This window comes from Polypterus senegalus, chromosome 9, assembly GCF_016835505.1.
Source record: "Polypterus senegalus isolate Bchr_013 chromosome 9, ASM1683550v1, whole genome shotgun sequence".
Classification (NCBI taxonomy): domain Eukaryota; kingdom Metazoa; phylum Chordata; class Cladistia; order Polypteriformes; family Polypteridae; genus Polypterus; species Polypterus senegalus.
Genome location: NC_053162.1, coordinates 73,721,811 through 73,741,797, shown reverse-complemented (window position 1 = coordinate 73,741,797; position 19,987 = coordinate 73,721,811). Strand labels below are relative to the sequence as shown.

The 19,987-nt window shown below is 41.4% G+C and overlaps 1 protein-coding gene across 4 annotated transcripts in view; it reads right to left on the bottom strand.

Annotated features, from left to right (window-relative positions):
• acsf3 (acyl-CoA synthetase family member 3) overlaps positions 1–19,987 on the bottom strand; it is a 222,066-nt gene that overhangs the window by 185,940 nt on the left and 16,139 nt on the right. For 2 of the 4 annotated variants that reach the window (XM_039763282.1, XM_039763281.1), the window contains exon 2: positions 12,155–12,939. The exons of 1 other annotated variant lie outside the window; for it this stretch is intronic. In XM_039763282.1, the coding sequence (XP_039619216.1) occupies positions 12,155–12,865 (711 nt within the window). In that variant the 5' untranslated portion in view covers positions 12,866–12,939. Of the gene's footprint in view, positions 1–12,154; positions 12,940–13,873; positions 13,889–19,987 lie in introns of those variants that run through there. One more of the 4 variants, XM_039763283.1, reaches the window with a different exon arrangement.

The following is a 19,987-nucleotide window of genomic DNA, read 5'->3' as shown; positions in this document are numbered from 1 at the left end:
TTAGTTTTATTTGTTCACTTTAGGACTCAATACGTGACAATTAACAGAACTAAATATCAGAATAGTAAATTTTCAGCAGACTGTGGAAACAGGAGCAGAAAGTGTGAATTTACGGAGGCCTAGCAATGAGATAACAGTGACAGAATTTAATATCAGAAAATTTACTTCAAACAAAAGTAACGGAAAGCATTAATTAAAAGGGACATCCCCCACCGCCCAAAAGCCAAGTGCACATAACAGTTACAGAAAACCAGAAGGAGAACAATTGAAAACGGACAGGCTAGTTCCACCTAGTTCCTAGAATTAACAAGTAGGGAGCTAAAATCTGTGCTGATCTAGGGCTAATTATTAGTTTTTTTTTAATGAAAGCCAGTTTGCCCAGAGAATTGCAGCTGAGGTATGCCAGTTGGTGATGCCACAACTTATCAGCAGTCAGAAGAGTACCATGTTCACCACCCAGTGTGGTCATTGCAACTTCAGGAGTGCCACAACGTATGAGCTATCAGATGGGGACCGTGTTCATCAGCTAATAGGGCACTGTGTTCCACTGTGATGATTGCAGCTTCAGGAGCTTTGGATCTGTGAAGAAACAGACTGATCTGTGACACAGCTGAAATGTTATTGGTTTTAAAGAAGAACTTGCCTATAATATTTGAAAGTTTAGTTAAGCAAAGTATTTGTTTCAGTGGGCAAGAATTGTTTATGGTTAATTGTTTTTTGCTTTTTTAAGTTAAATTTGTAATAATTTGTATCTACTGTTGGCTAAATAGACAAGAGTTAAAGTTAATTTTATAAATATTAAAACATTTACACCATCCTAAATAGCCATAAATTTGATCCACTATGACTTATAAAATGAACAAGAATTGTTATCATACTTTTTTTTTTTTAAATGTAGTTTCATTCTTTTCTTGCTAATAAAATTACTCCCATAGGTACTGGGTATCAGACGACTACATTCAATAGCCTTTTTAGCGTTACGTGTACCCCAGGAAAACATCCTAAAAACACTACATTTTTTTTTGAACAAGGAAAACGGTTATTACGTGTAGTATAAATACGTAAATACAAAAAACATCACCATAAATTCAGTAGAAAGGGTATGTCCAGTGTTTACTGCTGTATTCGGGTGGATTTAGCACACATCCTTTAGCATATATGTGAAATGTTCTGAAACGGTCACCACTGCATAGCTCCATGTTGCAATCAGGACAGTAAATGCATGTATCTTTGCACATTTTTCTTCTAATACATTTCTTGTTGCTTGCGTGTGAGATGGAAGAATGTCAGTGCATGATCCATGCAATCGATGAGCCCTGTGTGTTATTGCAATCTACCACAGCACAAGGCTTAGTGACTTCCATATCTTCCCTGGCACAAACATTGGCAGTTGCTGTATTGTGAACAGTGTTTAGGAGGCGCGTTTTTCTTGTCCTTGCATTTGATCAAAATTATTTTGCCTTTAATCATGCAGCTACTGTTGCAACACACGGAAGCTTCACAAAATCAAATTCACCAGACATCAAGGCATCTCCGTCATACAGTGATGTACCATGCATCACTTTTACTTTCCATGTCAACGGTTGATAGACAATTCACACTGTCATGATTATCTTTTGATTTGAGCAATGGTTCAGTTTCACTTTGTTCTAAGACTACCTTTACGATTTTTCCATTTACCACAGTGTTTTTCATTGGAGGGTCCACTTCCAAAGAAAAATAATGAGGAGCTACTTTAAAGTGGCAAAATAAATATTTATGTTTCCCAGTGATGGTACTTCATCCACTAGGTGGCAGAAGAATGCTGTCCCGTGCGTTGATCAAGCTTAAAAATGTAAAGCAGATCATTAAACACCACCCTAAGTCTAACTCGTGGTTAACCGTAATAGCATTGAATTCCAATCCCAAGTCACAGCATCGGATATTAAAAAGATGGTATAGTGCATTCTGATTTATTAACATGAAGCATTCATTTCTGATAATCAAGCAATCATTTGCACATTTCATTCTCCAGAGTCCAAATATTAGAACTGTGTGATAATCTAAAATCATAATGTAGCAGTTACTAAATATTATTTTCCATGTATCGGTTTCTGCTGCCTAGTTCCTCTTGAAAATATAGGTTCTGGCAATTAAATAATTGTAGGATGTCTCTTTAAGGAGAGAAGGTGGTAAAGCTGTGCCTGTGGGTCCTTATATAAACATGCTGTTTGTGATGTAAGAGAGGAGACTTTCAACAAAAAAGCAGTTGTGCTTTTTGAGAAAGAGGAGAGGAGAATCCTGGAGAGGGAAATCAAAGGCGCGATCCAGCAAGCAAGCAACTCTGATGTGTGGACTGGTGTGTGTGCTTGCAACTGCAAGTGTGGGCTAACCATTGGAGTTTGTTTGACGCTGCCTTTTTTCCCTTGGTTGACGCTGGTGTCTTCCGATTGAGGGATGCTTGAACGCCATTACACCCAGGTTAGATGGACTTTGGCGTCAAGGACTGGGTTCGGCTTCTAACTGATGAGAGCGCTCTGTTATAATATAAAGGGAAAGCACAGCGATTGTTTCTTTTTGTCATATAATCTGGTGTTAACTGTGGAATACCCACGCAGGTTGGCTCAAACACAGGGATTAGGACATTTGTTAAACAGGGACTAGGTAAAAGGGATGTGTGTGTATGTTTAATATACATGCATATATATGTATGTCTTGATTATATTCATGTTCTTTCTGTAAGCAGGAGTAATTTTTCCTTTTCTTTTTGTTTTCTGCATAAGCACAGTTTTATTATAGTGGGGGTTGTTCTGTTATAGTCCCATTTAAATTTAATTCGTACAGGGGGAATATGGGCAAAATTAAGTTTGGATGTACTGTATCCAATATATGTTCTATTTGTTTCACCGAATGAATTGGTCTGGGCGTTTTTTTTTTCCTCTGTTTATAAGGAACACCACCTAAAAAGGGCATCAAATGAGGGCTATGGTTCCATCCATTTCTGAACCTATTAGAAGCAAACTCTTGCTAAGTGTAGGAGGTTTATGTACAGCCATATGAAAAAGTTTGTGAACCCCTCTTAATTCTTAAGTAGCAACTTCCTTTTAATATATGACATGCCTTATGGAAACAGCAGTATTTCAACAGTGAAATTAAGTTTATTGGATTAACAGAAAATATGCAATATGCATCTTAACAAAATTAGACAGGTGCATAAATTTGCGCACCTCAACAGAGATATTACATCAATACTTAGTCTCCTTTTGCAAATATAACTGCCTCTAGACGCCCCCTATTGCTTTTGATGAGTGTCTGGATTCTGGATGGAGGTATTTTTGACCATTCTTCCATACAAAATCTCTCCAGTTCAGTTAAATTTGATGGCTGCCGAGCTTGGACAGCCTGCTTCAAATCACCCCATAGATTTTCGATGATATTCAAGTCAGCGGACTGTGATGGCCATTCCAGAACATTGTACTTCTCCCTCTGCATGAATGCCTTTGTAGATTTCAAACTGTGTTTTGGGTCATTGTCTTGTTGGAATATCCAACCCCTGCGTAACATCAACTTTGTGACTGATGCTTGAACATTATCCTGAAGAATTTGTTGATATTGGGTTGAATTCATCCAACCCTCAACTTTAACAAGGGCCACAGTCCTTGAACTAGCCACACAGCCCCACAGCATCATGGAACCTCCACCAAATTTGACAGTAGGTAGTAGACGTTTTTCTTGAAATGCGGTGTTCTTCTTCTTTGCAAAGCGATTTCAGTTATGACCAAATAACTCAATTTTTGTCTCATCAGTCCAAAGCACTTTGTTCCAAAATGAATCTGGCTTGTCTAAATGAGCATTTGCATAGAACAAGCGACTCTGTTTATGGCGTGAGTGCAGAAAGGGCTTCTTTCTCATCACCCTGCCATACAGATGTTATTTGTGCAAATTGTGCTGAATTGTAGAATGATATACAGATACACCATCTGCAGCAAGATGTTCTTGCAGGTCTGTGGAGGGGATCTGTGGGTTGTCTGTAACCATTCTCACAATCCTGCGCATATGCCGCTCCTGTATTTTTCTTGGCCTGCCAAACCTGGGTTTAACAGCAACTGTTCTTGTGGCCTTCCATTTCCTGATTACATTCCTTACAGTTGAAACTGACAGATTAAACCTCTGAGATAGCTTTTTGTAGCCTTCCCCTAAACCATGATACTGAACAATCTTTGTTTTCAGATCTTTTGAGAATCCCATGCTGTCACTCTTCAGAGGAGAGTCAAAAGGTAAGCACAACTTGCAATTGACCACCTTAAATACCTTTTCTCATGATTGAACACACTTGTCTATGAAGTTCAAGACTTAACGAGCTAATCCACCCAATTTGATGTTGCACATAATCAGTATTGAGCAGTTACATGCATTCAAATCAGCAAAATTACAAGGGGACTCAAATTTTTGCACAGCCAGTTTTTCACATTTGATTTAATTCCATACAACTAAATACTGTACTGCTTCACTAAGAATCTTTGTTCAGAAAATACCCCAGTACTCAGATATTCCTAGGAAAAGACATTCCACGGTTATCTTCTTTGTTAAAAGTAAAATTATTATGCAGGCTGAACGGGGTTCCCAAACATTTTCATATGACTGTATGTGTAGTGGACCTCGCAAAGTAATTAGAGGAACTCACTACAATATATTTATCCATTAACAAAGATGTCAAAGAAATGATCAGTTTTGGGTACTGTTTTGAGATTTTTTCTAGTTTGATACAGCAATATGATGAAATGTAAATTATGAACCATAAAAGCAAAATAGTTTTCTATGTAATTCTGGGTAAAATGTGGTCTGGGTCTCAATTTTCGGCATAAATGCCAGTGACCACAAAATACCAGTATTCTAGATTTGGTTTTGTAAATGTTTTGCAGAACAGAAGATAATAGAATATAGTACAACAATGTTAATTGACCAGCTAGAGCAGGGGTGCCCAATACAGTGATCGCGATCGACCGGTAGATCGGAAAGGTAGTGCAGGTAGAACACGTTGCATTCAAAAAATCATATATCCTCCCTATGGCATTTGCCACTTGATTGACATACAGGATGGCCAGTCTGAGATCTCTTTTCTTCTAACACACTGATCATCCCGCACATACGATCAAATGCGCGAGCTACTGCAAAACTCCGGCTATCTAAGTGATCTAGTTAGCCTTCCAATTTATATCGACTAAAGAAGGGATTTAAAAACCAATTTGTTGGTTATGGGCTGGATGTGGAATTGGAAGAGGATTTTTTTCTCTCACAATGTCACAATCGAAGTGCGTTTTTCTGATCTGTCAATCTATCATTGCTATTCCAAAGAAGGAAAATGTGGACTTCCTTCCGAAAAGCGATCTGAGAAAGAGAAAGGAAAGGGAACTAAAATTGCAGTTAATCGGACAGCCGTAATTTTTCACTCGGCTGAATTGAAAAGCAAAGGCAGACACACCAAAGCATCGTTCCGGGTGAGTCACTCGATCATTAAGCATAAGAAGTCCCTCCAAGATGGAGAGATGATAAAAGATGCCTTCGTTGAGGCAGATGGCTAGTAAGAAATTCCTGCTGAAATTTCAAGACCCCTGGCCGGAGAAAAAGGAGTTTCTTCTTGTCATTAAACATGCAGAATAGAAGCAATTTAATAACGATCAATGGCCGCTAGACTTGGCATTTTTTTTTTCCAATCTGACCAACATGTTGAATGAGATTAATTTACAGCTGCAAGGAAAAGAGAAAACCATGGTCAATATGATTAGCTCAGTTCATGCTTTCAAACGAAAAATGCAACATCTGTCCTCAAAGGTGCAGCACTTTGATTTGGGGAACATCCAAAAGAGCTGGAGACGCAATGGAAGGCTTGTGCACAACTTGACAGCATACGCTACAGAGCAGATTGAAAATTGTCTGTCAGACTTTATCTAATGGGGAAAAAAAGTAACGATTCGAGTGTTGCCCAATGTAGCGGAGTAAGAGTAGCGTTTCTTCTTCACAAATGTACTCAAGTAAAAGTAAAAAGTATGGTGCAGTAAAACTACTCTTAGAAGTTTTTTAAAAAGTTACTCAAGTACATGTAACAGAGTAAATGTAACTTGTTACTACCCACCTCTGAGATAGATATATAGATAGATAGATAGATATATATATATAGTCACGCACGCGCGAGTAGGAGACCGCGGACGGATTTTAACACACCTGGGAAAACATTCGCCGGCAGGGAATGGCGGGGTACTAACTTTCTCCCTGTGCTTTCTTACAGAAAAAAGGACGCTCTGCCGCCATACTTCGGCTTTGCCCGCACTACGTTTACTTCCGCACTTCCTCCGCCATCTTGTCCTGACGTCATTGGTCCCAGCATCCCTCACGGTTCCTTCCCAGCATTCCTCCACTTCCGGCTCCTCTCTCATAAAATGGCCGCTGACGCCATGCTTCTGCATCTCACATTTGAACTGTTTAGTTTATGTTTGACCTGCTTTTCTTTTTTGTATTATTGTGGATCGTCTACAATATACGGGGCCGGAAAACCCCAAACCTTTGTGCTGTCTCCTTTTGGGGTTATTACAGTGGCGTAATCAGCAGGATACAAGATCCCCGGAGATGACAGAGGGACAGGACCTGAATACCGTGCTGCAGGGGATGAATGCCCAACTTCAGGCCCTGCAGCAAACCCAAGCCGCTACCACCTGGGAGTTGGAGGCTACGAAGGCCAGGCTGGCAGAAGCCCAACGAGCGAGGCCGGACCCGCCCAAACTGACGCCTCCCCCTCTGGTGCATTTTTGAACGGACGGCCACCCGGAACGAGTGGCAGTGGTCCGAGTGGGCGTCCATTCTGGCGCCTTACCTGAAGGGGCCCGCGCAGCGGGCCTATTATGACCTTCCCAAGGAGGAGGCCGCGAACTACGACCTCCTCAAACCAGAGATCCTGGCCCGCTACGGCATTACGCCGGGCCAGCAGGCGGCAGAGTGGCGGAACTGGCAGTTCAACCCTAAACAACCTGCCCGTGCCCAGGCGTTCGAGTTCTGGGGCAAAATGGGCCACTGGTTACGGCCAGAGGGACCCCAGGCCCGGAAAGTAGTTGAGCAGGTGGCCTGTGAGGGCCTGGTAAACGCCATGCCCAGTTCCCTCGCCCAGCAGGTCCGGCGACATCCTTATAAGGATATGCCGGGTCTCCTGGAAGTCTTGGAGCGTCAGCTTGCGGTTCTCCGAATCGGGGAGTCAGAAAGGTCTGCTTGTGGGAACCGACAGGGACGGGCGGCCAACCCCGAGCCCCCTCGACGCGCTGCGGAAGGCCTGTTAGAAGTGCGGCGAGACCGGTCATCTGCTGCCAGCCTGTCCCCTAAACAACACGACCGAGCCGATGGACTGCACCTGGGCATCTACGGAGAGGTACTGTACCCCGTCGCATCCCTTGGGGAGTCCGAACACGGGAGTGGTGTTATTGAATGGGCACGCGGTGGTGGCTTTGTTTGATTCCGGCAGCAACATAACCATTGTGGCTCGCCGTCATGTGTTACCGCGACAGTGGCTGAAAAAACACCTACAAGTCACTTGTGTGTATGGGGGATCCAAGTCATATCGTTCCGCACAATGTTATATCACCTGGAAGGGGGAGTTAACTAATTTAATGGTCGCTGTGTTGCCCGAACCCCCCTATCCGGTGATTTTGGGACATGACTGGTCAGAAAAAAATTGCGGTAAGAAACACACTGCTCCCGGGGCCTCGTTGGATCTGGTCATGAGGGGGCAAGGCGCCCCTCCTGCGGTCTCCACGCCGTGCTCTGGGGCAGGCCCTAATGGCGCTGGTACCTCGGGAGACGTTTCCCCGGTGACGGGCCCTGACCAGGAAGATTCCGCCGGGGAAGGGACTAGCCAGGGAACTCTTCTGGGATCCACGCCACAGGACCCTCTGGGTAGCCTGGATCACCAATTTCGGTCCACGCCGGCCTCATTTAAGAGGGAGGAGTGGAATGATGATTCCCTGCAGTTTGCCCGGAATGCGGTAGTTCTGCCTAATAGCTCACAAGCCGACGGTTCCACACCACGCGAACCCTTCTTTGTGCTTGAAAACGATCTGCTGTATCGGGTGGCAACCCACGAGGGCGAGGTGCGGAAGTTGCTGCTAATTCCGCGTACCTTCCAGCGGGAGGTATGCGAATTAGCTCATGCTCACCTCCTGGGTGCCCATCTCGGGACCGAAAAGACCTTGGAGAGAATTAAGCTCCGTTTTTACTGGCCTGGGATTAACGAGGAGGTCCGGCGCTTCTGTCAATCCTGTCCGGAGTGTCAGACCCACCAGATTCCCAGGAGGGACCGTGCTCCTCTCGTCCCTATACCTCTGATTGACATTCCCTTTGACAGAATAGGGGTCGACTTAGTAGGACCCTTGGAGCCCTCGAGCCGTGGCTATAAATATATATTGGTTATGGTGGATTACGCCACCCGATACCCAGAGGCGGTTCCCCTGCGCTCTGCTAACACAAAAAGCATCACACGGGAATTAGTTAATTTATTCTCCAGAGTGGGTATACCTAAAGAAGTCCTCACGGACCAGGGTACACCCTTTACCTCGGATACGTTCAGGGAGGTGGCCAGATTACTCAGAATAAAGCACCTGAAAGCGTCTGTCTATCACCCTCAGACAGACGGGCTGGTAGAGAGGTTTAACCAGACGCTTAAACAGATGCTCCGCAAGGTAGTCAGCGCGGACGGTAGGAACTGGGATCAGCTCCTCCCGCTGGTGCTTTTCGCCTACCGGGAGGTACCTCAGGCCTCTACGGGCTTCTCCCCTTTTGAGCTGTTGTATGGGCGACAACCTCGAGGCATTCTAGATATACTAAAAGAGGGCTGGGAAGCCGAGGCTATTCCCTCCTCTAACATACTGGAGTATGTGGCGCAAAATCAGGCCCCTCCTAAAAGACCACGTGACTCGTGCGCAGGCAGCGCAGGCCCGGTGCTACAACCGCAACTCCGTCCTTCGGGAGTTCCGCCCGGGGGACCGAGTTATGGTGCTCGTTCCTACCTCCCACTCTAAGTTGCTCGCTCACTGGCAAGGGCCGTACGAGGTTAAGGAGCGAAAGGGACTGGTCGACTATTTGGTAAAACAACCCAATCGTCGCCCAACTGAGAGGATCTACCATGTGAACCTGTTGAAACCCTGGAAGGATCGGGAGGAGCTTCCCGACGCCCCTAGGTCCCTCTCCCTTTTCTCATGCACGACAGCCCTTAACCTCGGTGATGAGCTAAACCCCAAACAACGGCAGGAGTTAACGTATGTGATCCGAGCCATCCCCGAAGTAGTGAGCGAGTCGCCAGGCCGGACCTCGCTGATTGCTAACGATATAGTCACAGAGCCCGGCGTAATCGTCCGGGAGAGGTCCTATAGACTCCCGGAGGCAAAACGCGCTGAAGTGGAATTGGAGGTGCAGCGAATGATCAATATGGGCATTATTGAGGAGAGCCATAGCCCTTGGTCCAGCCCTATCGTCCTCGTGTCCAAGTCAGACGGCTCCTGGAGATTATGTAACGACTTTAGACGTCTGAACCAGATCTCCAAATTCGATGCCCCGCATTGATGACCTCCTGGAGCGGCTGGGTATGGCTCGATACTTGACTACGCTTGATATGACGAAGGGGTATTGGCAAATTCCCTTAACGGCATCCGCAAAAGAAAAAACGGCCTTTAGCACCCCTAGTGGACACTGGCAATACAAGGTCCTCCCATTTGGGAAGCACGGGGCCCCCGCAACCTTTCAACGTCTGGTGGATAGAGTGCTGAAACCCCACCAGTCCTATAGTGCCGCCTACCTGGATGACGTCGTCATCTATTCCGGCACCTGGGAAGAACATCTATTGCAGGTCTCTGCTGTCCTCATGACACTAGCTAAAGCCGGCCTCCGCATAAATCCTCGAAAGTGTTTCTTTGGCTTGAAGGAGGCCAAGTATTTAGGCTACCTGGTGGGACGAGGACAGGTGAGACCCCAGTGTTCGAAAGTTAGACATCTTGGAATGGCCCCATCCGAATACCAAGAGGCAGGTGCAAGCTTTCTTGGGGTTAGCGGGGTACTACCGCCGGTTCGTGCCCCGTTTCTCCGAAAGGGCCGCAACCTTGACCAATTTAACAAAGAAGGGCGCTCCCTTATACATGGTGTGGAATGACAAGGCGGAGCACGCATTCAGTGACCTAAAGAAGGCCCTGACTTCGACACCTGTGTTAAGGACATCCGATTTTGGGCTCCCTTTTATTCTCCAGACCGACGCTTCGGACACAGGCCTGGGCGCCGTGTTGAGCCAAAGCGTCGACGGTGTCGAACACCCCGTGATGTACCTCAGCCAGAAACTGATGGACCGGGAGACCCGGTACGCTGCAGTGGAGAGGGAGGCCTTGGGCGGTGACCCATCTCTGGTATTACCTGCTGGGCCACGAATTCACTCTGGTGACTGATCACGCTGCATTTTAGTGGATGTCACTACATAAGGAGTCGAATCCACGGGTTACCAGGTGGTTTCTGGACTTACAACCATATAAGTTCACCGTCACTTATCGTTGGGACACCCTTCAGGCCAATGCCATTGCCCTCTCTCGTATCCACGACCTCTTGGTTAGGTCCGCCCGACCTGACGGTCTTGGGCTAAGGGGGGGATCATGTCACGCACACGCGAGTAGGAGACCGTGGACGGATTTTAACACTCCTGGGAAAACATTCGCCGGCAGGGAATGGCGGGGTACTAACTTTCTCCCTGTGCTTTCTTACAGAAAAAAGGACGCTCTGCCGCCATAAGTCGGCTTTGCCCGCACTACGTTTACTTCCGCACTTCCTCCGCCATCTTGTCCTGACGTCATTGGTCCCAGCATCCCTCACGGTTCCTTCCCAGCATTTCTCCACTTCCGGCTCCTCCCTCATAAAATGGCCGCCGACGCCATGCTTCTGCATCTCGCATTTGAACTGTTTAGTTTATGTTTGACCTGCTTTTCTTTTTTGTATTATTGTGGATCGTCTACAATATACGGGGCCGGAAACCCCCAAACCTTTGTGCTGTCTCCTTTATGAGTAATATATATATATATATATATATATATATATAGCATTTTTAATGTAAGTAGATCATTTTGACCTGCTCATTTTAAAAGTAGCTTGCAAGCTGAAAAATTATGGGCACCCCTGAGCTAGAGCAAAGGATAAAGGGGAAAATTCTACCTTGTCTGACTACAACATATTACTACTTTGTTACCAGAGTTATTTGAGAAACATACTGACAACAGAATCCATTACCTTGATACTCAAAACTGTTTTTTCCTTCATTAAACACAACAAGCATGTAGCAAAGGAGAGAAAACAAAGTTAAGTGCTATTATGAACAACACTGCACATCTTCTCTCTCACACACTAACCCCGAGTACTTTTAGCCAACGAATTATTCAGTAGACATTTGTCAAGAAAGGCTACTTGAGTTCCATTATACCAACAGCAATACACCTGCATAATGCCTCACTGTAACTCTGACATCCAAATCAGAAGTTTTCTTATTTAATGTGTGTGTAATATATATATATGGAAGATTATGATGACTTTCAAGGGAATTGAATACTTTTACACACCATTTATTTATAAACCTATTTATGTACTTATTTAAAGAGCTTCTGTAAAAAGCCAAATTTCCCACTGGGGACAAATAAAGCTCTCTCTAAGATTACATATATTGTTTTTAAAAATACTTTCATAAAACTTTAATTTCCTTTCCATGGTTTATCAAAGAAAAGACCTACTACAATTAATGAGAAAGTAGAAAATAAATAATAATAATATCAATACCAAATAAATAATACCAACTCTCTAAATAGTGTTTGGGGTTAGTTGCATCTTTCTTGTTTTTTTTCTTTTTCTTTCATACAAAATATAAAATTCCAATGTCAAATTTATTTATATTGCACATTTAAAACAACATAGGAATGCTGTGGCCAAAGTGCTTTACAATAATAGAATAAAAGAAAAAACATACAATTAACATAAATAACAAGTAGAAATAAATAATAAATAGAAGTAATGTTACATAATCACAATGAGGAAACCATTAGTGTTACTGAAGGTCACGGAAATGCAAAATGCAATAAAACAACAAGTTTCAGTTAAAAATCAAAAGAACACATACCATTGCCTGGATGTTTTGATGTGTAGTCAGTACACCTTTTGGTCTGCCCGTTGTCCCACTTGTATAAATAATCATAGCAGGTTTCCCTTTCCAATCAGCAACAGATGAATCTTTATGCCCAGTGTCAGTATCTTCTTTGAAACTATGGAAGGATGTCTGAGGGACACTTAGGAAAGGCAGACCCAATTTTCCAGCAAGAGGTTCTAGAAGTCCAGAGCACGACCCTCCCTCAATAATAAGTGAGCTCTGTGAATCCTCAATGATATACTGAAGTTCAGTGACTGGGTGTTTTTTATATAGAGGCACAGCTATTCCACCACACATCCAACAGGCCCACTGAGCCACCACATAAGAAGCATCATTTGGGCATAAAAAGGAAATGCGCTTTCCTTGCAAATCCCCATTCATGCAAGGCAGCAGTTTAAGGATCTTCTTGGCCAGCTCCACACTGCACCTATACAGCTCTTGATATGTGTGTCTTCCAGTAGAGTCAACAACAGCAATCTTATTGCCAAAACCTTTGGCCCTGGTGAATACAGGTACTATCCTGTATTCCCAGGACTGAGACTTCAATTGAAAGCATGACCTTCTCTGACTAAAGTTCAAAACATTTTTCACCAAACCCCTTAACTTTTCAGCATGAAACAATCTAAAAGTTAGATTTTGGTGAAAATGAGAGATTAAAGTTTGTTGGAAAAAACAGAAAACCATCCTGACTATGGCAGGGTATGTTTTTTATCTTCATAAAAATGTTTCTTCAGTGAATCAGTTATGAATCATAAAACCTAAAAAATAAAATTGAAAAATGAATGACTTAAATTTCTATTAACAGAAAAACTATTCTTCTTAATGCAGTCCAAGCAAATGCTGCTGCCTCACAGATCAAACCCATGGATTTCAATCCCACACCTATTCACTTAAAGTGTGTAGTTTTTACATTGCCCCTTTTTTCTTCATAACATTCCCTTTGAAACCCAAACACATACATCTTGGCTCAGCTGACAAGTCTAATTAGGCACCTTTAGGTGGACCCCGTAATTCAGTGGAGTAATACTTTCTGCCCTTTGCTCAAATTAGTGAATTAATCCTTTAGATTGATTTTGTAATTATTTTATGTTGTGTTATGGCAATACGTTTATTTAGGTTACACCTAAACTAATGATAAAAGTGTGTTTTTTGTTTCTAGTTTACATTAATTGATAAAGCATAATAAACCTGACTTAAAACTTTTATAGGCTGCAGCTCCTCTAAATTAGCTTAAGCATGTTTGAGAATATCATGTTATAAATATAGAAAAATATAAATAAATGAAATACAAATATTGTATATACCCTAATGCACATCCCTTATACTGATATATTTATTATCCCACTTAAACAGCTATAAATAGGCTTTAACCTTTGTTACGGCCTACCAAAAAGTCTAGGGATATATAAATAGGTCGTACACAAATGAGAGAGAGAGGCAGACAAAACACCAAAAAAACTAAAATAAAAACAGGCTCCATTTATTGTCAAAATAAAACAATACACAAAATATGGAGAAACTACACAGAACAAGCAAGGCAGGAGAACCACACTAACATAGCTGTCTAACTTCAAAGTTCACAGCAAGATACAAACTATTTGCATGTATTACTTAGCTGGCTAGCTTACAATTATTTCTTTAATAAGCAACCAAAAACCCAAAGCCAGACCATCCAACCCTAACTCTCCATACCTTGCTCTGTCGTCCTCGTCGTCCCCACACACACACACACACCCACACACACACACACACACACACACACACACACACACACACACACACACACACACACACCCACACACACACACACACACACACACACACACACACACACACACACACACACACTTTCTTAAACCCCAAAGAAGCTTAATTTATAAACCTACACCCCACCCATAACCCAGGTGAGTTAATTAATAAACAACTTAAGTGGGTAATTAGGGCAGGACCCAATTAAGGTAAACCCCAAATCTATACTAATAAAAGGCAAAGCCCTCACTGACTCACTCACTCATCACTAATGAATTCAAAGCTTTAAAAGGACAATATATTTCATAAAGGGCTACCATATGTTGAAAAATCTGTAAATTTTTCTTTACTGAGTGCAAGTACTTCTTTCTGTTTCTAATCAGTACAAAACATCTCAATCTTTATTGTAATATAATGGGCAGGTTTGGAATCCTTTAACCGTGTTAAATGAAAGTGTAAGATAATACTATAATAAAACATTATGATATGAGAGCATGACTTCAAAAATGTTTTTTCATTAAAGAGAACACTTTTAACCCTTATACTGTATGATAAGCTAACCAGAATCGTAGTCCAGTAGGGTAAAAGTCAAGGGAAGCTATGGGAGGCAAACACCAGGGGCCTCATGTATAAACGGTGCGTACGCACAGAAATGTTGCGTAAGAACTTTTCCACGTTCAAATCGCATTGTATAAAACCTACACTTGGCGTAAATCCACGCACTTTTCCACGGTACCTCATACCTTGTCGTACGCAAGTTCTCCGCTCGGTTTTGCAGACTGGCGGCACCCAGCGCCAAAGCAGTGCTACTGTTCCTGTGTGGTTACACCTTACTTTCCTGACGCGGCTTTATAAATACACCGAAACTAACCGCATATTGTTTATTAGTGTAATGCATCTGATTGTAATTAACTTGTAACAATATAATGGTAGAGGGAACAGCCATAGTATTCCAAATACCATAACTGCTTTAGCGTTGTTACTCTCACTTCTTCTTCTTCTTTCAGCTCCTCTTGTTAGGAGTTGCCACAGCGGATCATCTTTTTCAATATTTCTCTCACTGCACCACTCAGAGTATTTATATCACTGTATCTGAGTGTGAATCACAGCAGCAGCTGATCGGAAAGGGAATTATCGGTATACAGCTTCAAGGACACGCTGTCTCAGCCACTGCAAAATGTTTTAAAGCCTTTCCTGTACGGACCTCGCGGTTCAGAAACAGAAACAATATCATTTATAAGGTGAAATTCAGCAAAATATGTTTATTAAATTATACAGATAAAACTTTAACTTCATTTAAATAATCTATATTCTTCACTGGGAGTGTCGTTAAGGATAGAATAATTAAACATGTACTACGAAGACATTTCAATGTTCTTTAAACGTTTTGAAGAATCGGCGCTAAGCTTACAGATGGCTTAACGCCTATTACAGAGCTGATTGTATGGCGATCGGTTACTTGGGAAAGAAAAGCACTGACTGCAGTGACGGCTACGCCAATATATACTGAATATAAAACAGAAAGAGAAAATAACAACACAGCTAAAAACACAGCGACAAATTTCGGCAAAAGTTAAATGCTTGTGTCATGAGCACGAGGCGGCTATGCAGCCATCCACTGTGCATAAGCTACCTTACTGACGGGCGGGCAAGGAGCCACCGATTCTTCCTCTGCCCAGTGCCACCACAAGCCTAGAGCCGCCCTGATTGTACTGCTGCAATAAATTATTTCATCGAAGTGAAACACATGTTTAATAACGTGCTTTAACTCCTATCATCATGAAAATGATATCACGTATACATCTCAGTATTTTAGTTATTCAGAGAACTGTAATATTACGAATGTAATTGATTCTGTGTCCAGTTGGAGGAAGAGAGCCGGTTTAAAAAGCAAGTAGTGGATCACACACATAGAGCACATAGAAGATCAATTACAAAACAAAGCATTTAACGTGCTACTTTAATTACGATGTGATTTGAGAAACTGGTTAAACGATTTTAAGATGAAGTTTATGATGTTCTACTTTAATGACAAAATAAACTACGTGATTAAAGTGGAAATGTCGAGATTGAAGTTGACATTTCGTGCTTTTTCCTCACTGTGTGCCTTTTTTCTCTTTACCCTAATAAGCATTCATATGACACTCAGACAGTGGGCTTACAACTCGGCTTTTCACGGCGACTTTGATATGTGACTTCTTTTTATTTCCGGCACTGTGCGATTTGTGAATGTGAGCTTTCAAGTTTCTCCAACACGCTATGTCACTCGATCAACTTCCTTTTGTTGATTATACCACGGTTTATTTGAACAAATAGTATGTTTTTCCTTTGCCTCCACTTGGTATTCGCTGAAATTCTTATATTTTCCCCGTGCTTTTCCCATTGTCTTTTCACAGAAGGCTGCGCTTAAGGGCGATTTATATTGATTTGCATATTCAAATAGGCGTAATTCTGGGAGGATTTGGGGCGTTACATAATGCGCGTGCACAAGCGTTAGTTTTCACGCTGGTCGGGATTTATGTAGCGGAAGAACGTGGAAGTTGGAGTACGCACAAATTCCTGCATCTGGATTTTTCTGTGCGTAAGCACATTTCAGCTTTTGTGCTTACGCTATGTTATAGTGCGAGTTCTACACACGGCGTTATACATGAGGCCCCAGAAGGAATGCTGTGGCCCCACTTCTTTCACAGGTAAGATCTAACCCACAGTAGATTTTTGTCAAGTCTAAGCTTCGTATACAGTTTCACATTGAGGAACAATGTATTCTGTCTATTGTTTGACAAAATATTTTAATATTTATTTTCTCGTAAACACTAGTTCAAGTGCAATACTTTCTTTCCAGGAATAGTGTGACTTTGTAATACAAACTCCATTATTGATGAAGGAAAAAAATTAGGAAATTGATGTACATTTGTGCAGCGCTCCAGACTGTGACTAAAATGGTTGCAAATGTGACCAAAAATATGCTTTGGCAATCATTTCTTTTACTTTGCCAGTGGTGAATGTAATCATTGAAATTTTGAACTAATTGTATTGTAACAGATGCAAAAGGACAATTTTTATTGTTGAGTACATGTTCTATTAATATATATATCAGTACATGAGGTCAGTTTTTGGGGGGATTGTCTAGTTTATATTTGATGTGTCTGTGCTGGGCAGCAACAGTATCTAGTTGGGCACAACAGCTGCACAGCTAAAATGATGAATTTCAAGGAGAGGCTGGTTATGCTTGTGCCAGAATATTGAACGAAGGGCTGAATATGATACAATAGGTCATCAAAAGGCAAGGAAGACCTGCAAAAACATTTCAAATGCATCTGCTAATAATGGATATCCTCTGTTATGAAGATATCTGTGCCTCATATAATTTAGTTTCCCTTCTGATTTGATGCAGTCGCACTAAAGTATGGATCTTATTTGTGTTTGTGCAGCATTGTGTGATTACCTTTTGATTTAACATATGCTCCTTGCAAAATGCTATCCTGTCCATTAGTAAACTTCAGACGCCTGCCTACTGTGTCCTTAATGCACAGCGATGTCATGAAGTCTGCGTTTTAAGGATGCTGGTGTATTACATGTTATTATTGTACTGGGGTGCTCCGTGATTGACTTCTAACAGTAAACTTTGTTAAAATGCCACTTGTTAGTTGTTACTTCAGTCGTTTTGGCATGTGCTCTACATGTTCTATACCAATAAATTATTTAAACAACAACAAATATGGAAAAATAGAATTAGTAAAACATTATTAATCGTAATAATTAAAATTAATGATTCAGGACGTGACACCCAAGACCTCTGTACAAAGGGATGTAAAAGACAAATCGTTAAAATAAATGTACTAATCCACTTTCATGCCATACGTGGTGCCTTGCTCTTAAACATTCACTCAGCTAGTTTTTTTTTCTGGGAAAAAAAATAACCCATTTCCACAGATAGGGATTTGTTGTGGGGCTCACATGAACTGTATGTATTCAAAATAACGATCTATTATTTACCCTATAGTGTAACTCCAGGCACCTCGCTGCCAGATAAAGAGACTTGAGCTCTAAGAATTTTGCGACGGAACGTTGGTGGGGGGCATAGCAGGCTGCTTGTGCTGATCGACAAGGCCCTTAACCTGCAATTGTTGAGCGCTTTGAGTAGTGAGAAAAGCGCTATATACAGTAAATGCAAAGAATTATTACATTTGCAAAACAAAAAAGGAGTTTAAGGTGGCCCTGGATTATGAGTTTCTTCGTAGTCTTCAGGGATTCTAGTGTTAAGCTGCCTGCAACACGAACACTACATAGCTAAAACTGTTCAAAATGTATTTTAAGAGACAAGACAGTCTTCTATTACAATTTCATATTTAGTGTGCCTCTCCATCCCATCTACTGGAAAGGACATTCATTTCCACAGCTGAGACTCTGTCATTGAAATGCTCTTCTTTATACAAAATAAACACTGGACAGCTAAAATTGAGCAAAACTTATTTTAAAAAAAAAGAGTCTAGGAAGTCTTTTGTCACTTTTTTTCTCCACTTTGTCCTATTCACTGGAAGGGACACTTATTTCCCCAGCTGGAGGATATCCATAGTAATACCTGTCTCCTGACTACTGCATGCAAAATGAGCAATGGATGGGTACAATTCTTTAAAATGTATTTTAAAATGTTGTAGGGGGCAATCATTTTCATGACTACATCAGGTATAATCACTTTAGTTTCAAACATAAGTGTGAGATGAGAGTTATTGGTGTGGAATTAGGCCGTTCTATATGCAGACCCACTGCCATGATGGCACAGCGTTGGTTACCCCACATTTACTGGGCACATTCTGTTTTTACTCACTTGGATCACACAGGACAGCTGTGCATCACCATATGGTACACCTGGCTATAATCTCAAAAATGCTGACATTAAAGGGAGAGCAAATAATAAAGGTTAGAAAAGTAAAAAGTTTGCTGTGAATGCATTACATTTTTATTAAGGAAAACTTTACACTTTTCAGTGTGTTTGACAATTATGTGACAAAATGTAATAAATGATGAAAACGTACAAATACTATATTTTACACCACTAGTGATGTTAATAAATTGCTGGTTAACTGAGTCAGACTTAAATGTCTACATTAACAGAAGAAAATTCAAGAAGTTTAAAACCATTAATATTTTTTTTAATTTATTCTTTGCTAGAACTATAGCATTTGTGAGTACACTATAAAAAACTATAATATTCATTAATTCACATACTATGTGAAGCTCAAAATCCATAACTTTCCAGTCTGGGAAAGCTTTATGTGAAGAAAAGTATTCATTCAAAACACCACACATTTCTCAATTGTGACTATATTAAAAATAAAAACCAAATATAATATTTATGTATCTAAAAATACTTGTGCATTTACTACTGCATTCCTAAACCTCTAGGTTCTTCTATGTAGAGATATAAAATAAACAGGATACAAGAACATGAAACAGATAGAAGACATTTGTTAGTCACTGAGAGATCTATGCATGTGCAAAGGATGCAGTGGGTTGTTGCTAAAGGTAATAGCTTGTGCATATATCGGGAAACAGCATTATCAGTCCCCCACATTTCCCTAAACAAATTACAATGAGGATGTAACCATGAATGTGTGTAAAACTTGCAGTAACATTTGTTCTCAGCCACCCTCTCATCATTCACCTGTAAAGCTGCCTCCTAACTGATTAATTGATTAACAATTGGCAGCACACTTCAAGTAGATGACAGTAAGACAAGTGCATAATTTACATCCATATTACTTGCAAATGAATGTCTAGACACTGAAAAACAAAAATTATTTTTCAGCAAATAATTTTGTTATTAGAGAAAATCAAAAAATAAAAACTGACAAAATAAAAAGATACTGATACTGGTAAACCAAGATACCGATTTCATCATTAAAAACACTTCCCCACTATACACTAGACTGCACTTAAACTCTGCAGTATTTGTAATACGAATTGTAATATGTTTATATGGAACTGGAATGTTATCCTTATCTATGTATCTATCTACTGTATAATAAAACACTAAGGTCTGTGTTTCCACTTCTT